Raw genomic sequence first — 26,361 nt, 5'->3', positions numbered from 1 at the left:
AGTCCACAAGCACAGCAAAAAGTGCAGAAACTTCCCCCCTCAGCGTTTGACCTTCACCACGAGGCGTTTTTAATTACAAGCCTTATTTTTTTACCTTCAATGGGAAAGGGTGGTCTCTGCGCTCCCGCCAGAGCTCTGAAACCTGTCATTACCAACATTCACTCACAACGTTCAGAAAAGAGCAGCCTCCATCAAACCCTGCTCCAGTTCAGCACAGCTTGGCGCTGCGCTCCTGCCAGGCAGCTTAACCCTTTCAAGACAGCAACCCTGTTTCTTATAGCATCCCTCTGGATAACAGCCTAGGAAGTGTTAACAACGTGAGCACGTGGTACAAAGTCCTGAACAGGGCACCAAGCAAGTTTCCCCCAAGGGGCTTGCCTGGCACACAAAAATGAGCAGATATTTTTTGGGGTGTGAGGAGCCTGTTGCCATCACCTGCCTGCATGCAAGGGCCAGGAGCTGGCCACCCACGTCACGCAGCAGAAAGGTCAGGCTCTCACACCACTCATCTCCTCATGCTCTTTGCTGTCTCATAACTACAGCTAAACACCATTTTAGAAGGGAACTAAACCATGATGTTCCCAGCATCGAATAAAACATCATCTCCCCCACCCCCATTCTCTGACCTGAATTCTTGATCTCAAAAAACAAAATCAAAGAGCCTTAATTCAATGCTCTTAATTCAGTGAATCACTGCTTTCTGCTTTTAGGCAGAAGCAGCTAAGGAGGCTGCTGGAGAGTTCAGCAAATTGGCTAGGTTTTAGGTTGTAAACTCAAAAGAAGGGAAGAATCAGATCACGGTCCCACTTAGTCTGGAACCCCAACGTGCTGCATTTAAGGCAAAAAATAATTTGTACCCTTTTATTTCTGTGGGGACTAGAAACACCAAAGAAACATGCAAGAAGCTACAAAATATGCCACCCAGTACGTGAGGAGATAGTTTTGAGTCAAACTGGTTTGTTCACAAAGTATTTAAAATAAATGGGTGGGGGACTGGAGCTTTTTTTAATATACATGTGTCTATTTTGTGCTAGTTAAGCAGTTCCTATTTGCTCTGTTTTTTTCCAGAACAGGTTTCTCTTTCTGCCTACTCTAACTTGAACAGCTAAGGAGACTGCCCCTGATATTTCTACTTTGCTTTGAACTTAGCTCCTTTGCTGTCAGCCTCCCTGCGCGTCTTTGCTCAGAATACGCTTCTTTCCAGAGACCCTCGGGGCGGACAGAAGACAGCTTGCGACTGGGATCTTCTCCCGTTCCTGTTGTCAGCAGTTCAGTACTGCTTGCTTCCCAACTGTGCCCCACAACAGCTGACCCGGGACCTTTCCAATCTTCAGCTTTTCTACATGAAGAGATGCCATATGGTTCATCAGCTGGGCATGGTGGACAAACTGTTGCTGTATACGAGCTTACCTGTATGTGAATTGCTGATGCGCAGAGGAACCGGCTGCCTGTACAACCTTCCTGCCTCTGGATAGCTCTGGCTGCTGCTGATTTTCCTTGTGAAGGACCCGACCTCTCTCACCCTCTGCCAGCACAGCGCCCTGGTACTCTATTCAAAATGAAATGCCATATGTGAATAAAAGGACCCTTCTTACTGTGACCTCTTGCGCAGGGTTTCTGCGAGCTTGGGAGAGCTTGCTGAACTGGAGCCAAAGAGCCCTTCAGCCATCTGTTTTCTGGCTGACTAGTGCAGTAAGCCTGCGCTGCCTGCTAATGAGAGTCACAGACCTGCAGGCAAGCAATTTTAGACTCCTTTCTCTCCTCTGTCAGTGAACATGTTGCAGCATCCCTTAGGCCACAATGCCTTCTGCCCCATGTGCCACCGCTGTGACAAAGTCCACTGAAGAGACTGAAGGCTACAGGGTGCCTTGCTGGCCCATCTTTTGAGACTAGTCTTTCATAATTTTTTCTTTTTGTTTCTTAAATAAGGCACATTTTTCAGAACAGGGAATCGTTTTTTACCCAGCAGGACCTGTTTGGGTGAAACACAAAACGTAAATGCACCAGCACAGAGAGCTACGGCAGACTGGTCACATTATAGCGAGAGATGGAGGGCCCAGGAAACTGCAGAAAACCCCTCTTCTGGAGCCTCTTTTCTGGGATCAGGAGGCAGCTGATGGCTCGCAGGGAGGAAGACGCGCTCACTGTGCTGGAAGTGGGGTGGGTCACAGGCAAGCCACAAGGCTGGTTATGGGATGGCACCGCAAAGGAGTGCTTTAACACGAGGCAACACCAAAAGAAGCCCTGCTGCCTCCACACTCCCTCTTGGCACCCCTGCAGCAGAGGAGACCAACTGCTTTGCCCGTCTCTTGGGACACCACTGCGATGGAGCGAAGGCAACGCTGCTAGCACAGTGTGGCAGCGGAGGAAGTTTGCTCCTGCAGCTGGCTTTATTGCTCCCGTTGTCAATAACCATTAAGAAGGAGCCCTGAGCTACCTCTTTGGTTTGAAGCGGAAGATAAGTCACCTATGATCTGTAACTGAATCTGTCGGCTCTCTGTCCTCCCGTCAGAAACGAGGCACTTGTAAGTCCCGGCGTCCTCCAGCTTGACGTGGCTGATCACTAAGGAGCTGTCGGACTGGTAGGTGTGCCTGCAACAAGAACAAGGATTCACGGCCTCTGCCTGGCCAGGGACAGCAGCTGGCCAAGGCAGAGCGGCCCTTCGTGCTGAAGTTGCATAAACCATCACCATGGAGCGCCCTCCCCGGCTTAGAAAACAACAAAACCCTGTTGACCACAGAGGGGTCACAGGCAGGGGAAATAACTGCGGCAGAAAGGAGGTCAGGAACAGAGAGGAAACCGAGATGGGAAAACAGGGAACTGCTTTCAGCAACCATCTCCCATGAGGAGGCAAACTGCCTTTCCGGGCAGGAGCCTGAGCCCCAGCAGTCATCTGCAAACAGAAAAGAACCGGGCTTTACTTAACTGTGATTTTCATAGCACAAAGGGACTGTCTGGCTCCAAACTGTTGCTGGAAACAGACTTCCCAGGAAAAACTGGCTTTAAAAGTAGTTTTTTAAAAAGTTGTATCTTAGGTGGGAGTGCCAGAAACTTCTAGTCAGAGGAACTCTGACTTATTTGTCTACACGCTTCACCCTGGACTACCGGCTTACTGCTGCCCCAGGATAAATCCAACAGAGACAACATTTTTCTGTATCACTACCCACACGTCAGCTTCCACCAGTGCCTTGTTACGCGACAGCACCTGTTCTGCCCCATAACATTCAGCCAGCGCCTCAATACTACTGCGGACTCTGTCTCTGCTGGGCATAGACCAGGTGAACAGTTCGTGCTTTTAGGTCAATACACGGGCTTGTTTATTTGTTCATCCCATTTTTTTATTTATTTATTTTTTAAGAACGTTAACAGTAAGATGACAAAGAAAGTAGGCAAGCACTTGGCGCTCTGCCCAGCAAGGAGCCTGTCTGCTCTACAGCGAAGGGAGCTGAGCTCACCTGTCAGAGGAGACCGGTCGGCCGTCCTTCATCCACTCTACTCTGGAGAAGGGGGACATGCCTGTCTTACAGACCAGCTGGATGTTTTGTCCCACGACTGCTGTCACAAGAGAGGGCTTGGCTTCCTCCAGGGTGGCTCTGAAATGGAAAGAGATTTTCATTGGCACCTCTGCTGCCCTCCTCTCCTCCAGGTCCTCTAATGCGACTCTGGGTAAGTCACAGCCACAGGGCAAAGCAGGACTGGCTGCCCATAAAGCTCTGAGCAGATCACCAGGCAACATGTGGGGACCCCTCTCCTACATGGCAAAGGCTGCTCAGCAGACAGACACAGATCCAGTGCAGACACACTTAGATCTAGCTCTGTGCACTCCTCATTTGCAGGGTGACACCGTCTGGATCCTGACCCACGCTCCGTACCTTAAAAGTCTTTCCTAGAACAGCACACTGTTGCTCCGTGCAGTGCTGAGATAAAGGCTCTGAAGTCAGAGTCAGCTAAATTTATTGGTCAGAACAAGAAAAACACCCATGGATTCTCATTTACAGTGTAAGAATGCCTCCCAGACAAAGATCCCAGGATCCTGCAGTCTTTTCACGCACCACACTTCCAGTGCTGTCAGAGAGCGAGGAAAGCGCAAGGAAAGAGAGAGCAGATAACTCCAGGGCCTGAACAACTCGATTTACCAAAGGGCCACATGTACAGCCAATCTATTGCATGGTATTCCCAGTTAGCTGGTCCCAGCTGGGGCAACACTTTCACTCCAGGGGAAGATGCACTGACGCTTCACAGTGAGCTGGCAGAACAGTAAAATAAAAAATAAAAAAATCTTCACCTGTGCAGAGCCCGTGGTGGGAACGAGTCTGCAGATGCCTGGTGCCCAAATCCTTCCATCATGAAAACATCTGCTCCAAAAGCCTTATGCCACTGCTTGTCTTCATGGGGCAGCACCTGCTGGCCACTGCTACCCTGCCTCTCTGAGGGCCCAGGCACCGCTGTTTCCCACAAGTGCAGCTGGCTCAGGCTGTCCAATCTGCTTTGCTGGGTGCCCCCGTGCTGCCTCTCCAGCCCGCCAGTCCTTGGCAGCACCTCACTTCTCCAGCTGTCCCGTCTGTGGCTGTCTTGCGTGGGGCGCGAAGCCCGGTAGGCTCTTCCTTCTTGGCTGTGACTTGCAGACTCTCTCACGGGGGACTGCTGCTGACCCCGAGCATCCCCTGTTCGAGAGCGGGAGTCAGTATGCTGGTGTTGCAGGGCTCCTGTGACAGAAGATGGCTGGTGCTCCAGAGGACTGACCCCCACAGAGTTGTGGCACGCTCTCATGCACTCCTCCTCCGAGGCAAAGCTGTTTTTATTGCCGTGACAGCCGCCGTACCAAAATCGGTTGCACTTGCCAATGACAGTCACAAAGTACCAGCGAGTGGTCCAGTTTGCGCAGGGGCCGTGGGCACTGGGCAGCAGGCATATGACAGGATATGCTACCAAAAAGACCAGAACAGAGGGAGATGTGAGGGTCATGAGGGACACAAACGTCCAGGCGCTTCATGCCACCTACCTAGATGATCTGATGGGCCTTGTGTGGCAGAGGTGGGAAAGTAGGACACCTGAGTTTGCACCCAGCTCTGCTTTGAAATTGGGCGGCTGCTCACATGTTTCTTTCTGCCCCAGTTTTGCCACTGGAGGAAGGAGAACCAACCTCAGAGACATTTCTGAAACTAGATACTAGACGGATGCTTTACGGCCTTTCTCGAGGAATTGTGCAGCTGCAAGGTTGGCTCTGGGGCTTCCTCTCCTGCAAGGGGCACGTGGCTGGCGTTTGCACGTTTCCAGCCCACAAAGCAAGTGAATTGGACCCAGTTATGAAGCCTCATGCATTACAGAACACCCATCCACACACTGGTATAAAAGAGGAGCACAGCCCAATGTGTCTACGAAGCGAGCCCCGTGCTCCGAGTCACAGGTATCACAGCCACAAACACTGGATGCAGAGCTCTGACTGAGGGGTCCTTTGCCAAGCTGTGGTTGAGCAGAGAAGATCCAGAGAGCTTTCCCTTTCTCCAAGGCAGGCCCACAGGGCTGGCCACGAGGCAATCTCTGTGTGCTGCGGCAAAAGGGCAAGGCAATGCAGCAGCAATGTGCCGGCAGGGGATACAGCCGGGAACGAAAGGAGCAGAGATGCTTTTGCCCAGCAGCTCTAGGGCCCTCATAGTACAGCAGGCACTGTATAGAGCTCTGCTGGCTGAAAGCATCCATACGGCCCTGGGCAACACCTCCATCCTTAGATGTAGGCTCTTTCCACCTCTGTCCATGGGCTGTCTGAAGGCTGAGCATGGCCTTGAGTCCTCAGAGGGGCCCTACTTCTCCTAAACCCAGGTAACTAATTTGGAGCACTCCAGGCTCCATCAGGTTGTCTTCCCAGGGGATGACAGCTCCCCAGAAGACCTACAGACAGACAGAGGTCACACAAACGCACTTCTGTCCAACTATCAGCAGAGGACAACAAGAATTTCTGCGGTAGCTGACAGAGCTGCACCACCTGGCCGCTTTCCTACACTCCCTCCGACCTTCACCTGCCCCAGGCACCAGGCAGAATTTCTTTTCAAAGAGACAATTTACTACATTTTACAGAGAGCAGAGCATCTGCACAGGAAGTTTCCATACGCTACTGGGTTCCGTAGGACTCTTCCTATGTTTCTAAACCAAGAAGCCAAAGCATCACTTACGGTAGTTGGGCCTATTGAGACATCCTTCCCCTTGAGGACCTGAAGCTGAAGCGACATTGTCAAAACAGCAGCCGTACATGGAACTGCGGCACTCGCCCGAGGGGTGCTGCTGGGACAAGGCTTGGCTTGCCTTAGAGACAGGAATTGAAAGCCAAAAGTTATCATGCGTACATGAGGACAGTAGCACATGCAAGGCACCGTGTCCAACCTGTCGGCTGCAGAAGGCCAGCTGTTAGAGGAACCACTGTTTTTTTGTTTGCTCCTGGAGGCTTTCATGCTGTGAAGGGGTGGGAAATTTGGCTGTCAGCCATGGAGCCAGGGCTGCACTTCTCTGCAAGACAGACCTAACCAGCGCAGGGGCAGGCCAGGTTTTTTTCATCTGGTCCCACCAAGCACCCCAAGCTATGAGAGGAATTACCTCCCTGACAACTTTGCCCTCAATTAGTCTGCAGAGTTGACAAACAAAGGCAATTAATAGTGGCCGTGTTTTTCCCATTTTTTTTCTCCCAGAAATTGGCAGGGCATCCAATTGCATTCTTGCAATGGGATGGCAAGTTTCTGACTGACAGAAATTTGATTACTCAGGATTATTCAATCAGTTCTACGCAGGATGGTCTTCTACCTCTCAGACATCTCCCAACCACCCTCTGTCCCCCGCTTACAGAGGATCACAGGTGGGTGCCCCAGACTGAACAGGAGCGAAGTGGGACGAGGGGCTTGTTGCCATGCCTGCAGTACTGGTTCTCCAGCATTATCGGCAGAGATGAAGCACAACAGAAACCCACAACCTGAGTCACCAGTGTCAAATCTGAATCTTCATATCAGATGGACTTCGAAAATGCAAAGAGCTTTTGTACTTACTGCTGGAGCAGCTGCAATGGTCTGATTTCTGCTCACTTGAACATCACGGTAATATCGTGGGCATCCCATGTTGTTTGGACCCTGGGCAGCCGATACTCCATCAGGACAGCATCCATACCTACAGAGGCAGAAGGGCTGCAGCAATACCTGACCTGCCCAGCTCAGCAGGCACAGGCCATAAATTTCAGTAAGCCCCCAGGAAAGGCAGTGCCTCCCTGTTCAGGCCTATCTACTTCCAGCTACCTGCTTCGGTGACAGGTGCTGAAGGGGCAGCCTCTCCCCAAAGGGCCTGAAGCTGGAGTGTGCCCATCTGCACAGCAGCCGTGTGGGCTCTGACGACAATCCTGAGAGCCAGTCCCTGCAGTGGGGTCCTGAGAGAAGCTGAGCTGATAGGAACCCGAAGAGCGCGACTGGGATTCCCAGCGAACAGGCAACAAGTTGATGCCATGGTCCTTGGTGGATGGGATGTGGCGATTCCCAGAGGTACTATGGATCGTGGAGCTCCCAGGAAGCATCCTCTCATCATCAGAATCTGGGGAGAGAACTCCTTAAAGCATGCAGGTGTGCATCAAAATCTGGTCAATTTTCCTCATCTCTGCACTCTCTCACCTGCCCAGGTCTACAGGGCAGGCTTTTCTGTATCAGGATTACACATGAATATGTATCTTCTGGCCTACTCTTCTAGATTTGGTTGTTCTGAGGTTCTTTTGCTCACTGCCCTGACCATTCTTCCTGCTGTCCCATAAGAAACCACCTGCCACATTACCGTGGTCCCCTCACATGATCCTTTCCTCTTCCTATGGTCTGCTTTGGGCAGTATTTCTCTCAGCCACTGCGTAAGTCATGCTGCCAGACCGTGGGATCTATATACTGTACAGTCTGTTCTGTACGGACAGATTCAGATACTGCTCACTATCAGCGTAAAAGAATCTACACTGTCCCTGGCTCCATGAATTCCTAGAAGCCCACAAAAAGAATGAAAGAAATTAAGAAAAGGAGGAACCTTCCCCCTACCACACCCTATTTCAAGTCCACCATCATCAAACCCCCAGACTAATAAAATTCTTCCAAACCTGTGGCAGGGCTGTTTGGGTTGTAACGTGTCAGCAAGGACTGGCGAGTGACATCGTATCCCATAGTGTCCTGCATACTGGGGACCTCTGCAAAGAGAGACACACACAAAATAAGTGCAGTTAGTCCAGCCCTATGTTCTAATAATTGCAAATACATCCAGGAGTCAACACAAGCTGATGAAAATGTTTCTCATCTCCTGGAGCAGCTGCTGAGCAGCAATTGGATTCGACTGGATTGTCAGGACAGTGACCTGTGACGGGCAGGCAGACAAAAGCCAGCATTTCAGCTCTGGCATGAAGGCAAGACACAGAAAGCAACCAAAACCTTCTGAGCAGTTGTGCCTCCTCTATAGCTGGTCCTCAGAGGGATGAGAGCTGGCTGTAGGTTTTAGCTACTGAGCCTGCCTAGGTTGCCATCCTTCTTGACTGGGAGTCCGGAGGTCAGTCAGCAGCACACACTGGGACAGAGCCATCACGGGATACTGAATTCAAAATGGACACACACCAACATTGCTCCCAAGCCTCTTACACACGTTTCAAATAGCACAGGTGCTGGGACTCTGAAGATGCCATGGTTACGCACACAAGACATAAATGCACAGGATGGAGACAGGCAGACAAAAAGCTGAGAACACAAGCTGGTGCAGAAATAGGAATTTCTACTCCTAAACAAAAGCATCTTAGGAAAAGCTAGGTGTGCAGCAATACCACTCACGCTGTGGCAGGTAGCAGGGCTGCACGTTGCAGCTACCCAGGGTGGCTGGTTTCTGTGGCTGGATGGCTTTACATGTCTCAGGACTGTAGAATTTGGAGTCGCCATCAGCGCAGATGACTTGGCGTGTCCGTATGCCTGAATTGCAGCTCTTCGAACACTTGGGCACAGAGAGAAGGCAAGTGAGCAGGCAGCAGAGGCCGAATGCAGAAGCCCCACAGACCAGAAGTGTGGAACTGCTGCATGATTAGCCACAGGCTGAGCACAGCTTCTTCCACCAAGACAAGACAAACAATACTTCAGCTGGACAATTACAGAACCACACTTCAAACAAATGTTGCACCCAGCCCTGAAGCATTAGGCTCCCGGCCATGCTCAGCCTCTAACATCCAGATGAGCTGCCGTTACCCGCAGCGGCGTGGCAGGGAGTTGCAATAAGCAGCTGGAGTGAATTGTTTCAGCCCAGTCTGAAGGCATCTCAATACTACAGGGATCCACCAGCGGTGGGAGGGTCAGTTTTGAACCATGCATTCAAGAACAACAGTTTACAATGGGAAAGCAAACTGGTGGCTTTCTTGTAAGGAGCTAACTGGAGTTTCTCTCACTGGAAGCTGTGGATGAAGAGGGAGCAATGAGCAGCAGCTCAGTGGAGGGGAGAGGACAAGGTATCTGTGTAACCCGTCTGTTCATGGCAAGCTCTACAAACATTGGGAGAGCACTTCTCTCTTTTTTTCAGATGCAGGTAGGAGCTCTTCTGATACTAGAAAGCCAGGGGCCAGGAAAGATCAGATTAAGGTATGTGACTTTTTTAGTTGTTATTAAAACTTGGCCTGCATCTCATGAAGAACCAGATGTAACAAGTTCTAACTCAGAAGAAGCTGCTCTGGCTAGCACAGAAGAAAAAAAGTGTTTAGAAGTCACCTGATACATCGGATCTACCCCTATTCTCCTCCCCACAGTGCTCTTCCTGGACTGAACACAGTCTGGCTCCCTCCATAAAGACAAGACTAATCCAGCTGAAGCACAGTCTATCTGAAGAATTACAAAAATGTACTTTAAACCATATCACTAAACGTGATGACCAGTCCTGAAGACTGGGGCTCCAAGCCATACTCAGTCAGAGAGCTGTTCCAGTATTCACAGTGATGGAACGAAGAATCGGGAATAAGCAGCAAGAGTGGATTGTTTCAGCTTATTGGCTGCATTTTCCCACTGTCACTGAAACTATAATCCCCCCCTCAGAAGGCTTTATTTTTGTAGCAGCTGCGTACAAAGCAGGCAGCAGATTAACTGGAGCATTACTAGTGCCAGTTACAACGCAACTGCGCGCCAAGGGACTGGCAATGAAGCAGTACATGCACTCCCAGCCTCAGCCAACGTGCAGGCTGCACGGATCAGAGCTTGTTTGTGAGGAGCACAGCAAAATAATCAGTTATTTCCGAACCGTGAAAGTGCAATGCTCACCAGGCCCCAGTCTCCAACATGCCAGCCGATTTCCTGGATGCAATTCTCCTTAAGGCAGGGCTGGGTGGCCGATGGCTTTGGCTCCATTAGGCAAGCAAAGTCCTGAGCCCGAGAGCCCTGCTGCGTTCTGCAGGTGACGGTCCGGGTCTGGACCCCTTCCCCACAGCTGGCTGAGCACTGCAGAAAGGGGGCCAACAATTACAAGGAAGCACCTGGTTTCCACTTGCGTTTCCAGGCTGTGCTCCCTAACATTAGGGCAGAGCACCATTTTGAGATTGCCTACACCAACCAACCATCATTAAAATCATCTTCTGGGATGGGAGTTAGCAGAGTAGTTGTTTACACTGTAGAAGAGAGATTAAGGCATGGTGGATAGGGTCTGGGGGATCTGGAGCTCACTGGATGATTTCAGCCTAGTCACATCATTGCTCTTGATCTCTACCAAAGAAGACATGGAGAATCATCTTGGAAAAATATCAATACTGCAGGATACATTGAGAACAATAAATGGCAGAAAATACCTGGAATCTCTTGTTATTAACTCCTGATTAAAATCAACTCAAGGTGAAGAATTCGAGGGAAGATAAAAAGATTAGGTTCTTGTGTTGCTCCTTTCTTCTGCCTGAAGACCTTGTGCTCCATTTTTACAGTGTGGAGCAACTTCTATACTAGTAACTGGTTTGTGACATTTTCAGCGCCCTCTTAAATTCACAGTGGTGTTTCCTGGAATCCAGACTACTTCTCCATGAATTACTAAGGCCTCTTACAGAGAGCATTAACTTGAGGCCAGTGTGAATTACTTTAGATGAGTTTCCAAGATGAGTTTCAGCCACTCATTTACTATAGTGACCTTCTCTGTCCGAGAGTGCATGAAACACAGACGCTTTTGAGAACCCCAGAATGAATCACTTAGGAACAAGTTTGTAAGAGCACGACACTTGGTGCTTTTGCTATACGGTGCTCTTACTCCGCAACCCTCAAGTCATCTCAGTATTCACACCTCACAAGAGAAAAAATTAAAAATAAATACATAAATAGGACTTTCAGTCTGGGTTATCTTGCCTCAAAGTTGCATTTTATACTGTTGCACCACACAAAGTGCCACCACAAGATCATAAGTCAAATGTTGCAAGCATACATGTACTTTTAAAAGAGGAAAATTCACTTGTGCTTTAGAAGAAGGCACATACAATAACAGCAACAGGGGTGCAGGGGCACACACGGTTTTGAGGAACAGGCATGTGTTTACAGGAGGGCATAGCTGCTAGCTAGCTGGAGAACTTGTTTGGAGGACTGCAAGGACAAGTCCTATACCTCTGCACAGCACCTATCCAGGAATACACACCTTTTGCAGCCCCAGAAAAGGAGCCTGGCTCTTCATCCCCGAGCTTTGGCAGATCCTCCTTTGGTACGTGCCAAGCAGCGGTTGCCTCCCAGACAGAAACTCACCTCTGACCAGGGCCCTGTGCTCCAGGTCGCACACTGTCTCATGTTGCAGGGCTGACTGCTGCGAGGCTGCTGCGCGAAGGCCATGCACTCAGAGTTATCCACCACCCCTTGGGAGCTCTGACCGTCGAACGCCACGCAGTAGACGGAGCGAGTCTGGGTGCCCCCACCACAGGTAGCTGAGCAGGGTCCCCACTCCCCTGTTTTCCACCTGCAGGTCACAGAATCGAGCAAACAAATGTAAGCCCAGCTAAACTGCCCAGAGGCAGAGGGGCGGTTGCTGTTGTAATCAGACAGGGAAAATGTCCCTTTGCAGAACAGAGTCAGAGGCAAGTTCCCATTTGACCAAGCGCTGCCCAGCTTAATTGGCAATGCAGAGCATGAGCCCCACTCCAGAGACAAATCCCCCAACTACAACACACATGTTTCTGTGGAAGTGCAGAGCTCTCCCAGAGGGGGAAGTTTTCTCTCCGTGGCTTTTGGTCTCTTGATGTCCGCAAAAATGTCATGTGTGAATGGAACACCAAAGAAAAAAAGGAAGAAAATAAGAAAACAATCCAGATCAGCTAAAAGAAAAGCAACCCACACCAGCCTAACCACCCATTACACTCCAGCCATTATCAGAAACAATAAAACCAAGCCAAGACCTTACTCTTCCTGCAAACCATGCCAGACGCTCTCAGAAGTGCTTCTGAACTTTTCACTGACAGCCAGTAGAAAGCTGGTTTATTCCTCCCATTGGCCAAATTCTCTAACGGCAGCACACACATTAAAAAATAAAATAAAACAAAACAAAACCAAAAACTTTAAATAGATTTTGTCCTGTGTTTGGTTGCTGAAACTGTCACAGAAATGATACACCCTTGCTAATGGAAGGGGGAACGTCCACAAAACAATCTGACTGTTTGGATGCTAAAATCTCTGCCCTTGTCCACTCCTGTGTCTCAGAGCTGCCCAGGTAGCCAGGAGCACAGCTTACATGGCCTGGCTTCAGGGGCAACGTGATGGGCTCTTGATCCATCTGGTCCATCAAGGACAACATTCACGACTCCAGCGTGGTGCACAGTCAAAAAGCACTAGTGATGCAAGGTGAGCATCATGGTGATCTGTTTGTCAGCTGCTACTTCCCCTTGCAGTCAGGTGTCCCAGCCAGGGTGTGAAGGTGGTTCATGTTTTCTCCTCTATCCTTCCAGCTGCTTCTCTGGTCTGCCCTCACCACCCCTAAACTGAGTTTCAGCCAATTCCCATTCACACCCTACCAGAAACTACGCAGCAGACTCAGCCAAGAGAAGACATGTTCATCTCCTTAAGATACTCTTCTTTACTGCTAAAGATGCAGATACCAGCCCAAAACTGAACAGCCTTTGCTATAAAATAAGATGTTCCCTTTGGAAAGGCAACAGCTGCAGCAAGAAGTCACTTTGAGTGGTGTGGTTGCAGGGCTCAAAAAAAAAATAAAAAATTCATTGATCAAGATTTTTCAGAACTTCCAGTGGGGCTAAAAAAAACCACACAACCCAAAACTGTTTTTTGCCTCCTGTAAAGCAAATGCAAAGTTTTAGAAAGGCTGTATCAACTGGATAGGCTCACCTACAGCTTCCTTCAATTGTGAGACAAGACATCTTGTCTGACACTTGTTTCATTTCCTTTGTAAGACAAGGTCAACCATAAGGCTCAGGCCCTCATCAGAGGGCAAAGCCTTGCAAGTCCTAAGCTATTAGCAGTTTGCTGAGGAACAACTATTTTGCTTTTGATTTTTTTTACTTCTCATACCTCAGTGTACGTTTTAAGTATTGTACCTGTACTCGTCCTTGTACTCGTCACAGTATATAGGCACTTTTCTGCCTGCTATAGGGCACATGCCAAAGAAAGGAAAGCTTTCGAGAAACTCTGAGGCTTTTGCTATGGCATGGTGGCATCCTGGCCAATGCTTCAATTGTCCAATCCATCATGCTCTCTTTTCTTTTCTGTTCTTTTATTTATCTCAATAAACCAAACAAAAATCTTCCAGAACATCCCTTCGCCTCTCTACCTTGATTCTAGAGAAAACCCAACAATTGTCAGGACAAGCAGCCAAAAGCTGTGAAGAAACTGTCCCCTTCTCAGTCCCATAAGAATCAAGTTACCAGGAGCACGCACAACCACCTAAGCAAAGCTGCCAGCCAGCACCCTCCACCACTATTTTCACAGGCAAGAATCAAAAGCAAAGCACCACCCACTGCTACCACCAGCACCAAAGAGGAAAGCCCCCACAGACTTCAGTGGGCAACTAGGCGGAGAGCAGAAGAGAGCAGCTGCCTTCCTGTACTTTCTGTAACCTCCTTCTCCTTGTTACCTCTTCATATGAGACCTCCGTGATCCACTGTGGCTCCAGGCTTGTGGCAGATAGACGTAAGAAGTCCTTTATACACAGAACAAAGGATTTAAAGAACTTAAAACAAGTAGCCACAGGCCACCATGTGTTCAGAAATGCTCCTAGGTTTCCAAGTGCCCTCTCACCCACAACTGCACTCTCACAGGCCTCTACTGCACCCACCAGATACGCAGTTAAGGCTCTGGCTACAGCTCTGAATGCGCATGTAAAAGCCACGTGAAGCCAACTGCAAGGCTATGCCTGCAAGAGACAAGGTGGTAATGGCTGGGTAAAAGGGTTTGAAGATGCCGCAGGATGAAAATATTTGAGGATTCATTCCTTTCTAAAAGCAAGGACACTGGGAATGCAGAAGTTACATTAAAATGACACCCTCTGACCTAGTCCTCTGTTTTTGCAAGCTCCAGTTGAAGAGAACAAAAACCAGAGAATCTGTTTCCTATCTTCTACATGGGCTAGGAGACTATCTTCCACAATCATACTCTGGAAAGCAAATCTAATTGGTCTACAAAATGAACATAAGATGTATTAAGTCCTTTCCTTGTGCGCACAGAAATGTTCATCACAGTGTTATCAACACCACCCTTTGTCTTGGGCTTTCTCCAAGAAGTATAACATTTCCTTGGAGAGAACCATGCTGGAGGGCAGGAGAAGCAAGAGGGTCATTGTTTTTCTTGGTTTCAGAAGCACCTCAGAAAGAATTCAGAGTCCAGAAGAGGAAAGGAAATCTTACCGTTTTGTCTGGGGACAAGTCTGACGGCCACATGTCCGGTTATTGTCTGGTTGTGGTTTATTCCTGCACATATAGTCCGGATAAATTTCATTGTCTATGGTACAAAACACCAAGCGTGATTGGAAACCTAAAGGAGAAGCAAGAGAGTATCCTGATCAGTGCAAGTCACCCAGGACAAGGTTTGCAATGCACTGCTGTTGGCAAAACGAGTTTCTAAAGTAGAGCAGAATCCACACTCATCCCAGCCAACCTGGAAAAGAGTCAGGTGCAGCTCTCGGTCTGTCAATAGTGACAGTATGAATGATGCCTCCCCAGAGTATAGGAGTCCACTGGAAGGGGAAGAGAGACAGAATAGTTCTGTGTAGCTGAAGGGCATTTCCCTGTTATCTTATGGATTGAGACTCACAAGGGAAGCATCATATCCATATATTGCTTATCAAGGAACCCAGCATGGTGTGTGCAGTAAACAGCAGCAGAGCTGGGAGCCTCCAGTTAGACCCAGAAGGTCAGTCTTGTGAAGAGTGCATACAGGAGGACAACTTGCAACTCTTCCTACAGGATAAGAGTGCCCAGCAAAGACAATATCATCTCCTTCAACCACAATATGGCAAAAGCAATCAAAATGGCCATCAGCACAGACGACCAGAACAGTCTGATAGGAACTATATGTATTAGTCAGCTGAAGAGGTTTTTTTGTTTGATTGGGGGTTTTTGTTTTGATATTTAGCTTAAAATCCATAACTTTGCCCACAGCAGAATCTGTAAATGGAACATGACGTTACACTCTGTGAGACCTGACAGTCCCCCTGCAGAGAGGGAATCTTCCAGGCTCTGGTAGAGCGGAATGATGTGGTTCAGTTATGTAGGCCAAGTCAGTTTGGAGAGAACCTCTCAAGTGGTTGAAAAGGCCTGAACAGGACATGAAGAACTGAAGCAAAACAAAATGAAACAGAGGCTATTTATGAAGATTCTTAACAGATCCTAGTAACACGTCTGAGGATTAGGGCATGGAAAATAAGACAGGACAAGGCAGGGGACACAGTCCTGTTGTGATTCCATGTGTGACCCTCCCTTGGCAAAACCTTAGCTGCCCCCTCCAGATACCTGTGCTGTCTTCCAGCGGGAGACTGCTGGGAAGCAGCTGCAGAGGGCAGCACACAGTCACACTGTCTTCAGGGTGTGGATATAAACCCCACACCAGCCACCAGAGACCAGATCCTGTCCCCTTACCTCCTCCACACTCAGAGCTGCACTCACTCCAGGAACCATAGCTCCAGCTGTAACCCGGGGCCTGTCCTTGCACGGGCAGGTAGTACTCATACTGTACCCCTGGGTTCGGCTCCTGGCTGATGAGCTGTGAAAACATGGGATGAAGTCAGGGAAATAACAACAGCAGCACTTTTTGCATTCGCAGCATTTCCCCACCGTGTCTGAGGGTTTGAGCTGACCTGCTTCCTTCCCATTCAAGGAGCACTTATTCTCTACGCTGCATTTTCTCCTTTCCATCTATGATACTCTAGAGAGCATTATTTTTCAGAGAAGGGGGCATTCGCCCCTCTCAGAGGCAGAAGGTCCAGCTGCTCCTGTAACAGTCAGTACCCTTGCCTGGCTTGCAGCACACTAGAACAAGCAGTGCCCTAGAACCTGTCCCTGCCCCAACACCATTCGGTGTTGACTCTCTGCTCCCTTAAAGTCAGAGCCCAAGGGAATAGGCAGGAAGCCAACATCAAGCCTTGCCCTGCTCCTTTCTCGGCAACAGAACCAGACCCCACCTATAGCACCATCACTTCTCCAGTCTTCCCCACATGGTCCCTACTGATGCACTCCTGCTGCCCCGCTGCACAAAGCGAGGGCTACTACGCGAAGTGAGAGAGCAAGAGCATCAGCGAGGGGCAGGCACGGCCACTTACCTCAATGACGAGGGGTTCTGTGGTGGGACCCTGGGCATGGAGGAGCTCTGGGGCCAGATCCCCCTCCGAGCCACGGTCATAGTGCATAACCGTGCTAGCTATGTGCAGTGCTCGGCTGAAGTCAATGGTCCAATGCCCGTTCAGATAATACTCCCCTCGTACATTCTTGACAGCTGGACAAATCCATGTGCCAAAAAAAAAAAAAAGAGGCAGTAAATTAACACACCTATAGCCTGACACCTGGCTCCAGATACCACAAGACAGAGCCCACTCTAGACTTCTAGGGTATTGGCAATCCATAGAGCTCTCAGATCCACTACTCGAACCCCAGCTCCTTTACACCAGTATTACTACCCTTTAAGTGTGGCGACAAACTAATATGGCAGCATCTACCAGTGGAGCACATTCACACATTGAAAGAGGACCATAAGAACCCATCAGGGATGCTCCTGTTTCCACTCAACACTGCATTGCAGGCGTAGCAAAAAAATGGGACCATCATCCTCCAACAATACTGCTCCCCCGTAATGCTCTGTTGCCAGAAGCTGCTTCATATTCGGACAGTGGTTCTTGCCAGCTTTGCTGCAGATCAAGCATTTTTTTGCTGCACAATCAAATGCTTCCAGTATATTCCAGCTCTGCCTCTGCAATCCCCACTATTAGTCACTGAGACACAGCCTATGTCCCACTTGCCGTTAAGATGTGGGCTTCACACCCCACTGCCTGACACCACTGTCCTGTTCATCAGACATTCTATTCAGAAGACTTTGGTGCCGCATACAGTTTTCTGCAAAGGAAAACATCACCAAATTGATCTGTCCAAAGCGTTGGACAATGGAAAAGTCAGAAAGCAGAAGACTCTTTCTCCCCTGGAATTTCCTCAGCCCTGCCTGGAAAACTAGGTGAGAACTTTTCCACCTCCTTTTTGCCCTCTGCAGCATGACCTGAGTTTAAGGTTGTGCAGACAAATACCCAAAACATCTATGGGGAAAAGCAGCCTATCCCAAACTTTTGGGTGGCAGGGAGAATTAGGGTTTACATTCACTAAGCAACCAGCAGAACTCATAGCCAAATTTTGCTGCATCAACTAGACTCCTTGTAAGTGCCAGGCAGGAAGTCTGAACATGGTTTATTCTTTTTATTTCCCACCCAACAGCAAGATTATCACAGGAAAGAAAATGAAGTAAACCTGAAGCTCAGGGCTGAGCATAACTAACGACTCAACTCAATAGTCAGATCCTGACTTTCAGAGAGTTTTACCCTCTGCCACATCAAGCCCTCAAGGTAAACATCCCAAAGCCTGGTGTATCTGAAAATCAAATTTCAAAGCAATGGCTGGAATCTAAATGGGCTGAAACACAGATTCTGACATCAGGCTTACCCAGAAAATTCCTGCTGGGCATAACTTCCTTAATTAAGATGCTGGTGGCTCCCACGGGGATGATGAAGATCTGATTGTAACCTGAGAATAAAGACGATTATTCAATATCTGTCTGTGGATGCCACACAGTCACTCTCCTGTGCCAGAGGTGCTCATGGGTTCATTGGTCCCTGAACAACTGGATAATCATTATGATAGTGGCTTGAAGCATTTCAGCTGTCACTGTATCTGCATTCTGAATAGTTTCACCCAAAACTATCCACAGGTCAGTCCAGGTCTAAAAATTTCCAACTACACCTTAGCAAAGTAAGCGCAAGGGTCAGTGCAAAGTCTGTTTTTTAGATTTTAAAATCTTTGAGATTTCAGCAGGCATTGTATTGGAGCTCAAAACAGAGAGATTTGACCACAGTGCAGTTACCTTGAAATTACTCAAAATTGGCCAAATGCAGAAGATGCAGTCCCATTTCTAGCCTTGCACCAATCCTGGGGGGCTATCAAGACACTGGACAGGGGGACAGTCTTATGAAAGAGGTATATAGCTATATTCATACGGTATATTTCTAGCACTTGCTGGAGACAGAGCAGGGAAAGACACCAGCAGCATGGCAAGTACTTCAGTCTGTACTGAGACTAAGGAAGTGATTCCCAGGACAAGGCCATCGATACATTTTCTGATGCTAAAGCAGCCAAAGAGCCACATGCCATTCACAGACATTTCCAGTGAACGTCCAAGCCTGCCTACAATGACCATTTGAGCAGGTGTCTCCACCAGCTCTTGTAGCAGCTTGATTTTAGGTTTAACTCTCCCCTTCTCACCTGTCCAAACTACCTAGATCATCTGTACCTTTGGGGAGGCTTGCCACATCAAAAGTGCCCTTCACACCATAGCAGGTGCTGCCATCTCCTCCACACTGCAGGCATTTGTCCTCCTTCTTGGCAGATTCCAGCATGTTATCACAGCCAACAGCCTGTCAGAGCACAGTGGCTTTGATATGAATAAACCATAATGACAGAGGAAAGAAAGAAAAAATGGCCAATCTAATATGAAAGCCTGAACCTAGGCAATCTGGGAAGTCAGGAGAAGGTGGGGAAGGAGTTGTCAGAGAAAGGACAGTTGGCATCTTCTATTTCACAGAGACAGATAGATAAATGCTGTCTGCATGCTCCTCAGCACCTCAGAAATGCAATGATCCTGCTTTTTTGGTGTTATTATGAAGGGCCAAGTAGAACAAAGGGAAGCAACAGAAAGACTGACAGTCACAATGGTAAAGGCAAGAAGCAACACGGTGACTCACCTGGCAAACTCCCTCTACACAGATGTCCCGCTTGCCAGGTTCACAGGTAGTCCCATCTATCACTGCTTCCTTGTGCCTGTAGTAGAAGTTTTCTCCCTTGGGAATACAGTTTAACTCACACTTATTGGGCGCTGTTAGGAGAGGAAAAAACCCACATTATACACTATGGCTAATAGCTTGCTAACGCATCAGGAGCCTGGTTTTAGATCACAGGAGCAGAAACAGAGAGGTGGACTGATATTAAGTGACAGATATTGAACAGATTCCTGTGTCACAAACTGCTGGAGGCTGGAAAAGTACCCTGGTAAAGCCTCACTGTATGCAATCATTTCCTCAGGCACCTTGACTGGCCAGTAGTGGAGGAGGGATGTCGGGCCAGGTGATGTTTGGTTATGCCTTAGTAGGACTCTTCTTATGCTCCCTTGGAGTACAAGGCTTTCTAGAATAACAAGTGCTGGTACAGAACACAAGGGAGCTGTTATCTCAACGGCCAGCAAGCAAAACTTTAAATCCGTCTTGAAATCCCTCATAATTTTTTAAACTGGTGTGAATGATAACATATCAAAGCACAGTGAGGACCTACACCTGCCTTCTGAACTGGTTCCTCAAGAAAGCATGGGCCAATTGCGAGAGATGTCATATTTTCTGAAGCACTCAATTATATGCATTTGTTTCTCATGTGCTCCAGTAATATTTCATCTATATTGAAAAATACAGCAAAGCTTCTGCTTCTCTAATATTTTAGGACCTAGCCGCCACTTCTTCCAGCACTCCTGGGCAATGTTTCTGAAAGAATGGCTGTTACAAGAGAGAACTATGTATTGCTGCAGAGAGAGATGTCTCTTGGCCCATGCATCCAGTGTCTTCATGAGAGCAGTTTTTTCCTTGCCAACACCCTGCCTACTACTCCAGCTAAGGAAGTCCCCCTGCCAGGATACTACAGTCAAAAACATTATAGTCACTTCAGAACATACTGCTGATAGTCAGGGATGAAGAGAAATCCTACATGTTTGTCATTACCTCCATAATAAGGAAGCCACTTGTATTTCTTTCCTTGGAATTCTGTCCCGTCAAACTCTGCACATTGCTCTGCCCGGAAATCCCGTGAGCCTTCTGGACAGCTCTGTTTGGAGGAGAAAATGTTTGCGCTGGGCCATTATGAAAAGGAGGACAATTAGGTGTACAACAAAAAATTGTTTTTTATTTGTTACTCTTCTCATCTGAAATTAGCGGCATAAAATCAATATGCTTTTGAGGGGTCCTGTTGGCAAACAGCATTCACCAGTGATGCCAGAGAAGAAAACCTAATAATGACATATTACTTCTGAACAAGAATGGTGTTTATCTGGGGAAAAGGAGCAACAGGCAAGCAAAGACAAAAAACAGAGCACAAAGAGAGCACTGTACCTGAACATTGCATGACCGATAGCTTCGAGTTGGTCCAACACAACTGGAATCACCTTCTGTCCTGAAAGAAAACCAACATGAAGTTCTTTGAAGAATACACATGCAAAAAATCATCTCATGGCAGATATTACAAGTCACCTTCACATTGAGAATATCACCCTCACAGGGTTTCCTGAAGCCACAAAATAACTAAAACACACTACTTTTCTACTAGAGGAAGCTGGCATCTTCTAGTGACATTTTCTGTTATGGTTTGCATTCTAGCATGAAAGAGACACACACTATGAATGATTGCAGTATAACTCTTCAGGGTCACGTTTTCACTAAATAATGGAAGCAGAACTTTTTGTCCTTTCTCCACCGACACACAGCTGAGGTGTCCTTACCAGAACCAGAAACGTGCTATGAGCAAGAGGGTAGCGGCCTATTTAGAATATGTACACACGTGACCTATCATGCATACATTTACTTGCATACTATGCATAGTAGGAAGATCTAAACATGCCCATGGAAAGTGTGCAACACCCTCATTCCAGCCAAATGTCTCTAGCTGAGCATGATGGAGAGTAAGTTATGGAAGAAATTGATCTGAAAAGCCAACAAATGTCTAATATCTTGGTATTCCTAAAATGGAGAGACAGGCCCCCAGGGATTCTGACAGGTGTCTACCATAACACACAGCTGTATATCATAATAGGCAGCTTCAAAAGAGACCTTTCTTTATTCTGGGTGGGAAGAAGCAGTGCTTCATAACTCTGGATTCTTCTATTTAAAAAAAAACAGAAGAGGCTGTTTTTTCAGGATATTATTGAGATTCTGGCTTTTTTTTCCATTTTCTTTCAGGATCTTTCAGGTCCATCATTCCCAACAGGTGCAGTCCCAGACATCGTCCTCACTGCATCTAACCCAGCTGCAAATGAGACAGCACAGTGTTAACACCACTTGAGCTGACTCCACTCTTCCATTTCTTCTGGGGCAATTTACCTTCCTGGGAATCATAAGCCTGAGAAAATCTCAGCACCATCATCGGCTCTCTGGAGAGAAACCTACTGCTCTGGACTCTCCTCCCTCTCCCCCAGGCCTGCCACGCTAGACCTAGTTGAACCTCTGCTGCCATACCAATTACCTGATTGCACAGAGAAACCACTGTGCTCTAGCAGAGGAGCCAAAGCAAGGATGTGTTGAAGAGAGCACTATTCAAAACAGCAGTGACAAGACTGAAGCCGAGGATCATCTCAAAGTGAACTCAGGTGACTTATTCCCCTGGAATCAAACACTAGGTCATTCTTGTTCTGGAGGTATATTGGAACAGAAGTGCAGGAGCTCAGTAACAGAAAAACACATTTAAAGAAAGAAAAAGGAGGTTAGTCCTCACCTTTGGGAATAGCAGCGCCTTTGCCGAAAGCTGACTCCACCACCACAGCTCCGACTGCACTTGCCCCATTCACCCCAGCTCCCCCAGACACCAATCTGCCGTTTCATCCGCCAGCTCTGTAAATAAAAAAAAACACAGACATATCAAATGGACATGGCAACACAGAAAAAAAAAAACAATGAAAGTGAAGCAGAGCTCCTATGCATTCTCTTGCCAAAGAGACTGTCTTGCTGGGCTGTATTCCTAGTATGAAAAGTGGCAGAGAATAATACATCAGAAACATCAAGCCTCTAATATCTAAGAGTATTAGCTTCCTGAAGCCATATAGCACATCCAGCTTTATATCCCTTAAACTGTTCCTGTTTGTCTATTCATAGAATCTCAGCACTTTTGAATAACCATTTGAAAGAAGATAACATCTCCCTCTCAGCTGGGCAACAAAGGCAAATCATTACTTCAGGGACTATGAGTGCTGTCACTCCACACCAGATCGATAGAGGCACTTAATCCCAAATCCTTGGCTCCAAGCCAGACACTTAAGAGAAATAAAGGAAAGAGTAAGGAAACCCCTGCAACACACCTCTTACTGCAACAAAATTCCGTTTGTGGACCATTTTTCCCCGTACCTAACTGTATCTTATGATGAGGTCAAGGTCTGAGCCACCATTAGCTACAGCCTTAATTAATTTTGTGTTTAGAAAGTCTGAATGGATGCTGACACTAGGAGAAATAAGCATGATAACATAGACACGTTGTTACAAATGCAGTGGAATGAACCAAAACACATTGTCTTAGAAGCACATGAAATATCGTATTTTCAGGAAAAAAAGGCCTACTGCAGCAGGTAGGATCCACATACAGCAGGACATGGGGGTTTAGCAGGAAGAATAGCAATATCCTGAAAAAAAAAGGACAATTGCAAGATGCAAAAGGATTAATTGTGTTTGGGAAAAGAAGGTAAATGCAGGGTTACACAGGGACTGAGGCTGTAAAAACAGAGTTTGCTGTGCATCTGCACCTGTAGGGCAGTTTATGTATGTATTACACAGCTGAGAAGGTAATGCATACCGTTTGGGCACTTAGACATTTGGGGTAGTGAAGAGTGGGCAGGCAGAGAAACAAAAGGTAAAAAGTTATTGAGATGTAGTCTAATTCCCTTCCACACACGCAGTATCCCACCAAATCTACATAATCCCTGGGTCTGGGTCCCAATCCATCCTCCAGTTTCACACAGCCTCTTTTGACTTGAACATGGCACCCCACATTCCCGTCCTCTGGGTTTCCCTGCTTGTGCTCCATTTCCATTCCTTCCTGTTGTCCCTCAGGTAAGCTACTCCCCGACGATCACCCGACTAGTAAATGCCGTCATAAGGGCTTTCTGCTGGAGCAGAGGAACATCCTAGAAATGGAGAATTTCACCATAGCAGGGATATTAACCCCACTTGACTCACACTTTCCACCCACCCAGGTCACTTTCCAAGGCCTACAGAGAAGGCACAAGCTCCTTACTTCAAGAACATAATTTTCACTTCAGTTAAGTGATAACTGCTTTTATATAAGACATCCAGGTCTCTGCTAGAAATAGAGCTAGCCTAATAAATTATCTAGTGAATCCGACTCAGACAAGATGCATGGGTTAATCCTCACTTGTCATTTAAACAGTCTTTGTAATTTTCTACACATACTCCCTGCCTGACCATATGTCCTTGAGTTACAGTCTTGTTTCTCTCTTTCTCTCACCCTCTTAAGGAATAATTCCCTGCTGCTGACAGAGCAACGCAGTCAATCATCTTACCATTTATGCATTTGCTACCAAATTACCCACAACTATCTAGCTGCAAAGTCACCCCAAATTCTTCCTGCCTATTACCTTTATTGCTCTAAATTGAAGCGCTTTCTTCTTGGCCCCTGCTATTCAATTTCCTTCGCAAAAGTTTTGTGCAATTCTTTCTCATACCTCTGCAAGTAAAATCCTTCAGGACAAGTTTTCTGGTTCAGACCAAGTCTGTTTGCCTTCACGCTGCTCACTTAATGGCAGTACCCAGGTTACAGCCACTTCTACATACTTTCTCTCTGCCAAGTCAACATCTCCCTGACCCCTTGACAAACCTTTTTCCCATTCTCCCATTCCAGATATTGAGCTCAGTGTTTGTCTTCTGCATTCTCATTTGCCTTTCCAGGAGTAATCCTGTCAATAGAGTTTCAGCTTTCGGCAAGGCATCTTATTTTCCCAGGTTTTCCTTTCAGGCAGCTAATTCCTCCCCCTGTAATCTCTCCTCCCTTACTCTCAAGAGAATGAAACACGCTACCGGTCTGTTTCTCTGCAGTTTTATTCCTCTCTATCAACTGACTGATTTAGGAGCAGTACTAGCTCACTCTGGAAACAAGGGACCTTTCAGTCAGCACAAGGCAGAAAAAAACATGTAGATAAAAATCCAAAGGAAGAGCATTTGAAAGTCAGATTACTGGAAGGCAATTAGAATAGAAAGCCCTTCCCTGACACACACACCAACCTGATAAATATTCCAATATCTCTCCCAGAGAGGTAGCATTCTTTATTCCTTCTATAGAGAGTAAAATCTGCAGGGACTCTTTGTTTTAAGGCTTATGCATCCACCGAGTGCAGGAACAATAATTTTCTCAGTATCACTCCATTTATGTACACCCCAAAAGGAGCACCAGCAGGAAGAATTCTCCCAAAGCTGTATAGCGTTGGAGAAACATCTTAATAGGGGCCCAACTCCCACATTCAGAAACCTGCGCACAGCCCTCATTACTTTGATAACTGCATGCGTGCGTGTACAGGCAAATATAAAGCTGCATGTTTATAATAAATAAGAAATCTATTATCACATAATCTGATAACAAGATGTTTTTAGATGCTGTTAGCTAGTTTCTGTTCCAAAAGCCCCCTCCTGATTTCTTCGCACTCTGAAATCTGTTGTCAGCCAGGACAACTAAATCCCAGTCTGTCTTGGACCCCTAAACTAAAAATCTACTACTAAAAAACATCACTGTTTTTTATTCTAAAGTTACTAATTCATTTGGTTCCATTCCTCCCTCACTTCAGCCTAACATGCATACAAGAACACAGTTCCGTTATCTGCGTTAAGTATGTATTTTAATGTTTCAGGAAAAGCAAGAGAAAGCGTACAACCATCTTACTTGACTTCTAAAAACTCCAGAAAGGACAGTCGGTTAATGCCCAACCGTTCTGTCCAGTTTGATTGCCTGTTCAGACAGCAGAAATGCATACCTTCTGGGGATATTGATGATGCACGTGACCCTGGCACCACATGCTCTCAGTGCTCACTGGTAAACAGGCTGCTGCGGTATAAAGGTTTAGAAGGCCAGTGATTTCATTTTTATGAACACTGTATTGCTTTCATCAGTTCCTAGATAGATGCATTGCTGATGTAGTTGCAGCATCTGCTGTTATCAGGCCGACTCTATCTGATATAACCAGCAAATAAAAAAATCTGTGCCTCCAAGTCACTAGAGCTCCAGACTTCATCTTTAAGGACAATTCCAGTATGCATCAGACACAAACAAAAGAATTCTGCAAAAGGGTCCTAGGTAGCATAATATATGCCATATAATATTTATTTTTGTATATGAAACATGCACCGGAAGAGGCGTTATGAATGGGACTTGACTCAGAAAGTCAGAAAATGTTGGCAGTATGTAAGAACACTTTTAAAAGGGTCCTTGAAATACTTCTCAGTCGGTCTGATAAGATGCATAGGAAACTATGCATGGGAAGACAACTGTGCTTCCCAGAGGGATGCATTGCAGGCATGCAGTGATCCACAAAGTTCATATAACCAAATGTACACTAGCAATTCAGCATGAATGATTTCCTAATGCCTTGTTGCAACTCAATTGCAACTCAAATACTGGCAAGCTATCAAAGCAAACGTCAATTTATTACACAGTCCAAAGTGAGCCGTGAAGGTCTGCAGTCACAGGTCCAAATAACCAAAATCCCAGACAAGTTCTTACCCCTAGTGTTTCCCTGGCCCCTTGGGCACCTTTGAGGGCCTAGAGATAGTCAACCTGAATTATTCCGTGATTCTTTGCACTGCCTTTCCAGACTGACAAGCAACAACAAAACATCATGTTACACCACTCCAACAGTCGCTCCTCAAAGCACAGGGTTGCT

At 47.1% G+C, this 26,361-nt stretch overlaps 1 protein-coding gene across 10 annotated transcripts in view; it reads right to left on the bottom strand.

Annotated features, from left to right (window-relative positions):
• PAPLN (papilin, proteoglycan like sulfated glycoprotein) overlaps positions 1-26,361 on the bottom strand; it is a 53,159-nt gene that overhangs the window by 4,479 nt on the left and 22,319 nt on the right. For 8 of the 10 annotated variants that reach the window (XM_063331492.1, XM_063331502.1, XM_063331493.1 and 5 more), the window contains 21 exons: positions 22,200-22,315; positions 20,825-20,885; positions 20,438-20,540; positions 19,418-19,548; positions 18,967-19,090; positions 18,123-18,203; positions 16,742-16,914; positions 16,062-16,185; positions 14,832-14,958; positions 14,063-14,128; positions 11,731-11,938; positions 10,282-10,458; positions 8,821-8,977; positions 8,106-8,192; positions 7,276-7,564; positions 7,033-7,150; positions 6,172-6,301; positions 4,287-4,926; positions 3,457-3,594; positions 2,438-2,592; positions 1,411-1,549 (listed from right to left, as the gene is read on the bottom strand). In XM_063331492.1, the coding sequence (XP_063187562.1) occupies positions 1,411-1,549; positions 2,438-2,592; positions 3,457-3,594; positions 4,287-4,926; positions 6,172-6,301; positions 7,033-7,150; positions 7,276-7,564; positions 8,106-8,192; positions 8,821-8,977; positions 10,282-10,458; positions 11,731-11,938; positions 14,063-14,128; positions 14,832-14,958; positions 16,062-16,185; positions 16,742-16,914; positions 18,123-18,203; positions 18,967-19,090; positions 19,418-19,548; positions 20,438-20,540; positions 20,825-20,885; positions 22,200-22,315 (3,344 nt within the window). The remainder of the gene's footprint in view (positions 1-1,410; positions 1,550-2,437; positions 2,593-3,456; positions 3,595-4,286; positions 4,927-6,171; positions 6,302-7,032; positions 7,151-7,275; positions 7,565-8,105; positions 8,193-8,820; positions 8,978-10,281; positions 10,459-11,730; positions 11,939-14,062; positions 14,129-14,831; positions 14,959-16,061; positions 16,186-16,741; positions 16,915-18,122; positions 18,204-18,966; positions 19,091-19,417; positions 19,549-20,437; positions 20,541-20,824; positions 20,886-22,199; positions 22,316-26,361) is intronic. The other 2 variants (XM_063331499.1, XM_063331500.1) reach the window with 2 other exon arrangements.

This window comes from Chroicocephalus ridibundus, chromosome 4 (assembly GCF_963924245.1).
Source record: "Chroicocephalus ridibundus chromosome 4, bChrRid1.1, whole genome shotgun sequence".
NCBI lineage: Eukaryota > Metazoa > Chordata > Aves > Charadriiformes > Laridae > Chroicocephalus > Chroicocephalus ridibundus.
This window is presented reverse-complemented; position numbering and strand designations above follow the sequence as displayed.